The following is an 11,766-nucleotide window of genomic DNA, read 5'->3' as shown; positions in this document are numbered from 1 at the left end:
TTTAGAATTTTTTATGCTTCAGTTCCTTTTCCTGTCTTTCCACCCAGCTTCTGTCAGTGCCAAGTAAGAAATGAAAAAATGTATTAGCAACAAACAAAATTGGACCTTTTTCTTAATTTAGTTTTACCGCTTTTTGTTTGGGAACAAAAAATTAATAGACCACGTGATTTAGTTTTTGGCATAGAATAAAAAATAAGACCATGTGAATTTGTTTTTTGGTTTCAAACAAAAATAATGATGAAAGCAAATGCAAATGCAAAAAAACAGACATTTTTGATTGGTTTTTCGTTTTGGGGGTGACCCATAACCTTTATACATTGCACACATTATCTTTATGTTGGCTTACAAAAGGTACACTCAGTGTCCACATGCATGTCAGTGACAGTGGATGTGGGTTGGCAGATGGGGGTGGGGGCTCCTGCTTTAAAAGAAACCATTATACACCATATATTGTTATTCTGCCTACTTATGCATCTTATTCATCTTCCGTATTCAAATTTTCGGGGCGTAACTAGTTCCAGTCATGGTTCTGATAGGAGTTACAGTTCTTTTCAAAGATAGCAGTTGTTTGAGACGCTTGGCGAGCCAAAATCTCACTCAGCTCTGTGTCAGGACTTCCAGCTAGACACAGGTGTTCGACATGGCTTGTTAGGGGACTCTTTGATTTCACAGACACAGACACACAAACAGGCAGAAAGCTGTTTACAAATTAGTGCCCATAGAGAGAGATTACAGTTCAGACTGGACAAAAGGACAAAGCTGATTCTTATTGGCTGAGGCTAATTGGACTCAATTGGACCGCAACCCCCACACTTTTATCACTGATGGTAGGCTAAATAACAGAAACATCTCTGTATAATGTAATATACACTACATCCTCCGCAGGGATCAATTGAATCAACAACTGTCAACCGAGTATATTAGTAATTATCAGGTGTATGCTCAGGCTCCAAAGTGCCTAACTACAATTAATTGGTTGATTTTGTTGCTGTTCTCACCTGGGAACTGATACATCTGGTAACATAACGATGTTCTTTAATTTTATAGTTTTATCATATATTAGTATTATCACCCTATAACATGTTTTACCCCTCCCTCCCCATTTTCAAATGTAACACAGTAACATTATTAGACATTTTGACTGACTTACTTCGTTCTTTTATCTGAGAACATTTTTACACAGTGATTTACTTCTACTGATGTCTTTTCACTAATACTAGTGAAGCTGTTCATGTGTTGACATGCTGAGTCAGTTGCTGTTTTTGAAATGGCTATATTATGGACCCAAATGCAGCAGACAACTGGATATAGTTTGAGGCTGATGAGGTGGTGTGGCAGAGTGGAGAGTGAGACAGAGGCGGGGTGAGTGGAAAAACACCAGAGAGCTCAGGTAGGAGCAGAGGCGGATTGTGACAGTTTTCCTCATCACAGTGTCTAACTACCTGCTCTACATTTAAATTTACACTAGTTCTGCTATGGCACTCAGAGCTCTCTGCTCCTTTTAGCAACTGCTCTAGGCACAGCTACACTCGCTAACGGGAGCTAACTGCGCACTCTAACTGCCATCCCTGAAAATTTTCCTCAGAAAAAGTCAGAAAAACCCTTTTTAAATCCCAGTTTCCAACCTTCATTGACTATTTTTATATCAAAAATGTAGAGATGCTTTTTGTCCTGTATCACCCAGTTTTGGTCTCATTCTGATATCTTTCACGGTTTTTGAGGAAATCCCCCCAAAGTGCACAGAGGGCTGTCCAAAGCTCCCATAGACGGCCATGTTAAACTTAGCTCTGAAGCTCTTGCCCTCAACAGAGTTGAGGGGAGTTTCCATGAAGCCTTTGGGCAGCTGTGGTGAGGTTATCTTTTCAATAGGACTTAGTTTTCCTTGTGTGATCCAATTTTCAAACACATTTCATCTTAAAAGCTGTTGTCTACCTAGAGAGACAGAGGGGATTGTGTGTGCCCCCTGGTGGCCACAGTCGCTATAGCATCCAGTGTCTCAGCAGGTGCTACTGACACTTACTGGGCAGAAATGGGGAAAGCTGACTCATTCATTCATTTTCTACCGCTTATCCTCTAGTAGGGTCGCGGGGGGGCTGGAGCCTATCCCAGCATCTTTTCGGGCGAGAGGCGGGGTACGCCAGTCCATTGTAGGGCAAACACATAGAGACAGACAACCATTCACACTCACAGCCACACCTATGGTCAATTTAGAGTATCCAATTAGCCTAGCCTATTAGCCCATTTCGCATGTCTTTGGACTGTGGGAGGAGAGAACCCACACTGGCACGGGGAGAACATGCAAATCCCACACAGAAAGATCCCACGGCCAAGCCGGGACTCGAACCCGGAACCTTCTTGCTGTGAGGCGACAGCGCTAACCACTGCACCACCGTGCAGCCCTGAAAGCTGACTCTGTTTGGCTAATTAGACTGATTAACTCTTAGCCTTTAAACTCAGGTATGAGAGCAACTCTAAGGTAAATCAACACTGTATTTGCATAACTTCATCACCAACATATGGATATTAACTGTATAAGTGTCTCAACCTGGTAACACAAGCTTTTTGGAGGCTCTATGGTAGACAGCTCTACTGCCACACACAATTCACACACGCATCGACAGACAAACACCATCTTATTTTGAAGGTGAATATCAAAAAAGTAAGAGTCTCAACACACACTGTATAGACGGAAACACAAACACCATCTCCACGTTTTGAATAAACCTTAGGTAGGTAAGGTAGGTCATAAATGTTCGATCTTAGAAGCTATAGTCTATATGTGACACAGTGGTATAGCTTTATTGCAGATCAACTTCTATAAGGGCATGTATATATGTGTATACATGTCTTGCTATGGTTGTGGGGACAAATTTGGGTTTGAAACCATCAGTGTGAGGCTATTTTGGCCAGTTGTGACAGCTTCAAAAGGTTTGAGAAGGATACCTGTAGTGGCTAAGGTCAGAGTTAGGATAAATCTTTACAACATGAATGAAACTCAAAGTAACGTCCTCTGTAGAGATTGAAACGTGTGTGATGGATACGCACCAAGCAGCAGGCACATTCAAAATTCCTTCAGGAATTTTCTAGTTTAACTAATTATCTAAAACCTCAGGCTGCACCAGTGGTGGTTCAGGTGTGTCCTGTTAAATGAGGTGAACACTATTAAAACATACAGGAAAACCTAAATACAACAATAACAATCTGACAGTGTCTGATAAAATAAATCAGACTGATCTAAACCAACTTCATGAACCAAGACGACTGATAAGTGTAACAGCTGTATGAGAATCTCAGCACCTCTGAGGACTTGATGTTTTCTGTTGACTGAAGTGATGAGAAGTAAAACTCCTGCAGCAAACACACATAAACAATGATAATAGCCATGTTAAAGCTGTTTTTTATTTCATCATCAGAAAAATAAACAGTAACTGTGGCACAAACAGAAGTTCTACAATGTCACACTGTCACTGTGTTATAATAATATATATAACAGAACTAATCTGACGGTCTGACAGAGCAGACATAAAACACCACCATGACAAGAATCAACCAGGCAACAAAGAAACCCCTGACGACAGCCTAATCCATCTGACTGACTCTTGTTTGTTCATAACAACACATAGCGGGTGAGGCCTCCCCCCCGTAGCTCCTTCAGACGCTGACAGTGTCGCAGCATGTTCAGGATCCCCTGAAACCGTTTGTCCACCTTCATCTGAGTGAACTCCCGAATGTCATCCTCCACCACGAAGTACTGACCTGCAAGACAACACAGGAGAGGCACCACGGTCCAGTCATTCTGTATTTTGACTGTCCAGTGTTTCCCCTGGGTATGAAATATACTACGAAAAGGGCCGGTATTACCTGCTGGCACAAAGGGTCTACTACATGTGACAAACAACAAATAAGTGTTACATTTAACACAATATTTTGATTTATTTATTTCTATTAACTTCACAAACAACAACATGATAAACTGGACAGGGGCCACGAGGTGAAATGCTGCCCCCTATGGAGGTGGAGCAAGTAGAACGATCTTACACATTACACCTTTAAGTGGGAGTGGGCTACAAAGCCCCCCAACATCCAGTCTGCATCGATGCAAACTTACTAACCACACTCCTAGACAAGTGCAGCGCTGCTTTGAGTCTGGGATGGATGAAATGCCATATACCTACTAATGTGAGTTCCGTGTTTTTATTTCCAAAGGACAAGTCATAAATGACCTCAAACAGACATTTTATAGACTATTTTCATGCACACATGACAAAATTAGATGTTACACTGTATTTTGGAATGAACATGGCAATGTGTATCCCAAAAAAAATGGGGTGTGTTTATTTGTTTGATTTGATATTTGAAAATTAAACTGCTGTCTAAATCTAATTATAACCTTAAACATGTTCAGTAAAAACAAAATGCGTCCAAAGAAGCATGGGAGTGAATTTTTTTTTTTTAAACTCAACTCATAACTTTCCTCTCACAAGCTAACTATGACATGAATGTGTTGAGGGCCATGTCATTGCCCACAGACCTACACCTCTGTTAATGCTGTCTATATGATTATCTTTTAGATAAATATTGATTTAATCACACATTATTTTGGGTAACAATCGATTTCCTGTTTCTGGAGAAAGGTGAGGGCATCCCAAAGCTTACTGTTGTATTTATACCCTCCCCCTTAATGAAGAGACCCTCCACAGCTGGGAGTGTGACTCCAAATGGTGTTACACTCTATCTCTGACTGGGAGTGTGTAGGGACCGGATTGGAATTGGCGGGGAGGTGCTTTACCTGGTCTGTGCTTGTAAAATAGCCACGTCTACTAACATATGTTTCTCTCTCTCTCCCTGTGTGTTTCTCTGCAGAGCATGTGCGATCGTCAGTAGACCTTTCTCGCGATAGCAGAACGAACAGGAGGGGTAGAGGGAGGGGAGATTAGGAAGGTGTCTTTCTGTCGGATGGATAAAAAAAAGAAATTTTAAAAAAATGGTTGCCAAATATACATTGGCAGCCATTAACATACAGGGCGCTGCACCCAAGTAAAGTCTATGCGTGGAAAACACTGCTGTCAGCTAGTCTTCTCCAGGACACTGACCTGATATGACCTGGTCTGACCGGATGTGATCTTGTCAGACCAGGTCAGATACACTTCAGGGTCCAGATGCATAAAACTGAGATTCATGACTAAAACTCTATGTATCCTTCTGGTTTTGTGCATACAAAACCATTCTTTCCATCAGAATTATAAAGCCGTGCGATCGCATGGTTCAGCATTATAAATCTCACTCATTGAGAAATTGGACGCACATGCACAAGCCCCATTTCCAAGCCAATTTTCTCATGTTCTATGAAGCTGCAGTGTGGAGTTTTCTCTGCTGCTGAAAGTCATGACTGAAGGAATGAATGAATAAAGTTTACATTAAATTCACAACATGATAATGGTAATAAATAATCTCACTGGTGTATTGGTGTATAGTATCAGATCACAGTCCCGTCAGATTCAGGTCTGAACCTGATCACATGTACTGTCTCATCTCACTTTTCAGACCCATCAGTCACACACAGTGACATGGCTGTACCTGTGTACCTTTAGTGTGTTTGGTCTCCTGCTCCTTGAAGCGCTGATGCAGCTTTCGAGCATGATTGTGCAGAGTCTTCAGAGACTGATGGAGGATCTTATACTTGGCTGTTACAGCTGTGTTGATGCTCTGCACAGCAGCATTGAGCTGGTCATATGATACACGTCCTTTCATGTACCTGAGAGAGACACAAACATTTATATATACAGTATAATACTCTCTCTCTATATATACATTATATGTGTGTACATACACACACACACACTCACCGGCCACTTTATTAAGTACAGCTGTTTAACTTCTCGTTAACGCAACTATCTAATAGGCCAATCACATGGCAGCAGCTCAACAAAAAGGTGATTTAAGTGACTTTGAACGTGGCATCATTGATGGTGCAGTTATCTGGGAGAAAATGCCTTGTTGATCCCAGTGGTCAGAGGAGAATGGTCAGACTGGTTCGAGCAACAGTAACTCACACAACCACTCATTACAACCGACGTTGGCAGAAGAGCATCTCTGAATGAACAACATGTCGAACTTTGAAGCAGATGGGCTACAGCAGCAGAAGATCACACTGGGTGCCACTCCTGTCGGCTAAGAACATGAAACTGAGATAACAATTCACACAGGCTCACCAACACTGGACAAAAGAAGATTGGAAAAATGTTGCCTGGTCTCATGAGTCTCGATTTCTGCTGCGACATTCAGATGGTAGGGTCAGAATGTGGCGCAAACAACATGAAAGCATGGACCCATCCTGCCTTGTATCAACGGTTCAGGCTGGTGGTGGTGTAATAGTGTGGGGAATATTTTCTTAGCACACTTTCGGCCCCTTAGTATCAATTGAGCATAGTTTAAATTCCACAGCCTACCTGAGTATTGTTGCTGACTATGTTCATCCCTTTATGACCACAGTGTACCCATCTTCTGATGGCTACTTTCAGCAGGATAACGCAGCTTCACAAGCTCAAATCATCTCAAACTGGTTTCTTGAACATGACAATGAGTTCACTGTACTCAAATAGCCTCCACAGTCACCAGATCTCAATCCAATAAAGCATCTTTGGGATGTGGTGGAACAGGAGATTTGCATCATGGATGTGCAGCCAACAATATGGACAAAGCCTCTGAGGACGGTTTTCCAGCACCTTGTTGAATCTATGCCATGAAGAATTAAGCAGTTCTGAAGGCAAAAAGGGGGTCCAACCCGGTACTAGCAAGGTGTACCTAATAAAGCGGCTGGTAAGTATGTATACATAGAACATTTCATCTCTTTAGCACATTATATCCACATGTGGGTCCAACAGTGTGAAACTGGTCACATGTTGATCTGAGATCAAAAGTCATAATCATGAGAAAGAAAATGTCTAAAATAACATGTGTTACATCACATGCTGCTGTGATGTTCATGACAGAGTGAGAGACACAGCTGATCAAACTTCATCTGTCTAAGCTGTGAACTTCAGAAACAGCTCCCTTCCTCTGGAGCAGTTTCCTGTTTGTTAGGAGATGAGCTCTGTTGCTGGTTCACAGCATTAGATTCATTCATAGATCATTAGATGAACATGTAGGATACCAGTGAGGGATACTTACTGAGGGATGCCATCAAACTCTGGCATGGTAATGAACTCCACCTCTCTGACATGGGTCTTGGTCTTTCTGACGGTCTCTGTCTGGGTGATGTGAACATCTGCTGCTTCTTCCTTCTTCTTCACAGGTTCATTTCCACTGAGAGAGGAGAGGAGTGTCATACAGCACAGTTCTCTATCAGCACCATAATGTTCATATCCTCTGATTAACTGTCCTCAGGTGTTTCCTTCTCTTCAAACTGTCAACGTGAGTGTTTGAATTACTTCAGACTGACTGTGACTCATAACTCTGACTCTGTTTCTTCTCTACAACATCTACTGTCTGCCCCCCCCGTTTTCATCCCTTTGTCCTCCTGTTATCCTTGTTTTCCTACTGTTCTCCTCCCCGTTTTCCTCCTGTTCTGAACCCCGTTCTTTGAGTTCTGTCTTTAGATCCTCAATAACCCTTTGACAGCACCGTCATTGTGATTTTGAGCAACACACATAAACCTGGCTTTGTGACCCTCTTCTATGACCAGGTTTTATACTGTGTCTCTGTATGTGATATGTTGTTTTTAATTTAAGTCTGAAGGATCTGAACTAATGATTTGATATTAAATAGTAAAGAGAATGACAGTTGGAGCGTCACCTTCCTGCGCCTTTCTTCCTGGGCATGTGTGCAGGGATGTTGTCCTTCATGTGTTGAACGTCCTTCATATCATTCTGGAAAAACTGGTCAATTTCCTGAAACACAAACAAGTGTTTTGTGTTTCTTCATAAAGTCCAGATAAAAAGTATCTGGACAGTTTTTGTTCTTCAGCCTCACCTCATTCAGTTTGAAATACAGTAATTGTGACTGATTATATATATATTAATAATATAATTATTAAAAGACTAATTCTCTCCGTTTTAAAATGTATCGTATATTAAAGAGGAGGTTTACATCAGTATAGACAAAACTGTGTTCAGTGTTTCCCACAGGCCTTAAATATAAGCAGACCAAAAGGGCCGGTATTACCTGCTGGCACAAAAGGTATACTACATGTGACAAACAACAAATACTTATGACCTTTAACACAATAGTTTCAGTCACAATTTTTTGTCGATTGATGTTTTTTATTCTATGTTGTTGTCTTGTCTGACGATGGAGAACATAATGCACACAAAGGAAGAACTCCTGGCTTTAAAGTTTACTAGATATGGAGTTAAACATCCCATACCAGCTGAGCTGGAGAAGCCGCTCCGTGGATGCAGAGCCGGGGCTAAGCTAAAGGCTAGTACATGTACATATAAGCCTTTTCTACCATCAATCCTCATGGGAAATGTCAACTCCTTGGCTAACAAGTGTGATGAACTGGAGGCACTTGTGAAGAACCAGCAAGCATATCATGAGTGTAGTCTCATGTGTTTCACAGAGACCTGGTTAAACAACAACACCCCCCGACCGTTATGTGGATTTACCCGGCTTCACTGCAGTACGAGCGGACAGACACGCCAGAGCAAGTGGAAAGAATAAAGTTGGAGGACTGGTTGTGCTTGTGAACAATAGATGGTGCAACCCCGGTCATATCACAGTTAGGGAGAAGATCTGCTGTTGGGATATTTAACTGTTGGTAGATGGTCTTAGACTGTACTATGTACTGAGGGAGTTCTCACACATCGTTGCCATTATTGTTTACATTCAACCATGAGCAGAGCCTGCTGTCGTGTGTGACGTCATTCACAAGACTGTTGTCAGAGTACAGACCCAGCACCCTGATGAGGTCCTGCTCCTGTAGACCCATGTTCATCCTGCTCCTGTAGACCTCTGTGTTCATCCTGCTCCTCTAGACATGTGTTCGTCCTGCTCCTGTAGACCTTCGTTCATCCTGAACACAGACCCATGTTCATCCTGCTCCTGTAGTCCTCTGTATTCAACCTGCTCCTCTAGTCCTCTGTATTCAACCTGCTCCTCTAGTCCTCTGTATTCAACCTGCTCCTCTAGTCCTCTGTATTTATCCTGCTCCTCTAGTCCTCTGTATTCAACCTGCTCCTCTAGTCCTCTGTATTCAACCTGCTCCTCTAGTCCTCTGTATTCAACCTGCTCCTCTAGTCCTCTGTATTTATCCTGCTCCTGTAGACTCGCGTTCGTCCTGCTCCTATAGACCTCTGAGTTCATCCTGCTCCTGTAGACCTCTGAGTTCATCCTGCTCCTGTCAGCTGTGAAATCATCAGTAAACACCAGATAGTCAGTTTAACTGGAGCCAGAACAGAACCAGAACCAAGTCTGACAGACGAGGTGGAGGCTTTGAATCATGAGTTGTTCCTGTTTCTCTCTACACTTTCCTATTTCCATCATTTTGATAGAGGTTGATTTCTGTTTCATCAGATCACCTTAGTTCCAGGACCTAAATGGTTTCTTTCTGTGAACTGCAGCCTTGTCTTTCTGTTTCCGAGGTAACCCGGGGGTCTGCGTCTTGTGGTGGATCCTCTGAATCTTCTGGTCTTGAAGTTTTCTCTTAACCTTTGACAAGGAAACATGTCTGCATACATCGTGAAGAACATTCTTTACCTGCTGTGAGGACAAATATTTTTCTTCACCAACAACCTTTGATATTTGAGAGATTTTTGAGCCTCATCATCCTCTTCTTCAGCTGTATGGTCACTTCTTACATACTAACAGACAACTCCTCAGTCTGAAAGGAAACCACCACATCTGACCTCTTTGTGTTGAACTAACGTTGAAATGACTCACAGCTGCTCGAGAAACATTAAGCAGCCAATCACCTCTGAACCCTGTAATTTGGGCTTGTTCAGATTCTGATGTAAACCTGCTCAGATTAAAGCTGAGACTAGGCTCTTTAATGTAGTCTCCGTTTAATTCCAGTTCAACACCAGTTTAACTACAGTTTATCACTAGTTTACCTCCAGTTTAACTCCAGTTTGCCTTTAGATGAACTCCAGTTGACATCCAGTTTATCACTAGTTGTACCTCAAGTTTAACTCCAGTTTACCTTTAGTTGCTTCAGCTGCTCCCTCTGTTGTTCAACATATTTCTCAAACTGCTCCAGAAGTCTCTCCAGACCAAAGAGCTCCTGTCCAAGTTTCTTCATCTTACTCTGAGGCAGCTCTACATGTGAAGAGAAAAAAGGACCCATATTAATAGACACCACTTAAGCTTCATACAGTAATGAAACAGTCATGAATGACTGAGTCATACCAGCAGCTGACAGGTCCAGTATACGGTGCAGGGATGATATCCTGTTCTGCAGGTGGAGGCTGATGTCCACCAGCTCACTCATGTTCCTGAAACAGAGACACTTCATCACAAACACATTAGAACCTGGTACCTGGTTAATGTCATGGACCAAACCAACTCACACACACACTCACACACAGACACACACACTCACACACAGACACACACACACACACACACACACACACACACACACACACAGTATTTGCACAACACAACACTGTTGTAATGGAAGATCCGACGAGAGAATAGAGAGATGATGAAGCTTTATGACAACATCGGGGTAAAGTTCTGTGATCGATGATCGATAAGCAAAACACACGACACTGCGAACAGAAGTTATATAGAAACACTTGATGTTATCTGGGTTTGGGTAGTTAACGCCAGTTAAAACAGCGAGCTCTCTAAAGCTAACGCTAGCTAACGTCCAGGTAGCATGAGTCAGTTCAGATTTAACGGTAGTAGCTTAGTCAGGCTCACGAACAAACAGAGCTGCATCTCAATCCTTTATTACAGGTTTAAGCAGAGAACTTACTGTTCGGACTCACGACGCTGTTTTCCCGGGTCTGAATTTCAAATGTCCATCCACACGTCACTACGCACGCGCTGTGTCACTGCTCCCTTCAAAGACTATAGGAAATATCAAAATTACATCAGAGACAGTTCTGGGTGACAAGATCCAGAGAGCTTCACGTTATGATTGCCCCCTCTCGGTGGTGGACTGACTTTTTCAAAATGTCGTGTTCTTCATCAGTGAAGAGTGAAAAGCTCTTTATATACAGTCTATGGTAATTATGAGCTTCTTCTGAATGTTATGAGATTTTCTCTCTGTGAATTTAACCATCTCAAATGTATATCAGATAAGGGGGTTGTTTAATTAAAATGTATACATTTTCATGTTCTTTCTCTCATCCTGTCTCCTTTTTCTCTGGTGTAAGGACAGATGTAAGGGGACATTTTTTCAGATGCCTACTGGAAAAATTGTTATCTTGATATGGTGTCTTTCCTTCTATGAATGTGCTTCATTGTAACTCTATTTTATTTTCTATCCATTGATATTGAAGAGTGAATGAAGAGTGACGTCACTCTGTAGTGTGTCTTAGTTGGTCCACAGGCATCAACCAACCCATTTAAGATGGTCTCTTCCTCTTGTCCTGTAAAACATCCTGAAGGGCAGTTGGTAGTTAGTGAATGTTTGTTACTCCAGGTGTAGACGCATATGATCACTGTTGCTTAGGTGACACTTAATCTAACATCAATCCATCAATTCCTTGTGTGTAAAGATATGTACACACCTGAGACTAGAATATCTATCTAAATACAGCAGTTCTACTGTGGAGCTGGAATTTGAACCCAACTTTAATCAGACTGATGAAACAGTTT

The 11,766-nt window shown here is 42.0% G+C and overlaps 1 protein-coding gene across 2 annotated transcripts; it reads right to left on the bottom strand.

Moving 5' to 3' along the window:
- Positions 1-3,381: 3,381 nt before the first annotated feature.
- ska1 (spindle and kinetochore associated complex subunit 1) lies at positions 3,382-10,989 on the bottom strand. Of its 2 annotated transcripts, none has more exons than XM_087171536.1 (7): positions 10,919-10,989; positions 10,345-10,430; positions 10,139-10,254; positions 7,795-7,889; positions 7,171-7,305; positions 5,578-5,755; positions 3,382-3,756 (listed from the first exon to the last, which is right to left on the bottom strand). In XM_087171536.1, exons 2-7 carry the CDS (start codon positions 10,424-10,426, stop codon positions 3,709-3,711), a joined length of 654 nt encoding a protein of 217 aa, XP_087027662.1. In that variant the 5' UTR covers positions 10,427-10,430; positions 10,919-10,989; the 3' UTR covers positions 3,382-3,708. The 2 variants fall into 2 exon arrangements, with proteins under 2 accessions (XP_087027662.1, XP_023253122.1); XM_023397354.1 differs by having other exon boundaries at positions 5,586-5,755.
- Positions 10,990-11,766: the final 777 nt, after the last annotated feature.

Source organism: Seriola lalandi, unplaced genomic scaffold (genome assembly GCF_002814215.2).
Source record: "Seriola lalandi dorsalis isolate HSWRI2012SDOR001 ecotype SW California unplaced genomic scaffold, Sedor1 jcf7180002055008, whole genome shotgun sequence".
Classification (NCBI taxonomy): Eukaryota; Metazoa; Chordata; class Actinopteri; order Carangiformes; family Carangidae; genus Seriola; species Seriola lalandi.
This window is presented reverse-complemented; position numbering and strand designations above follow the sequence as displayed.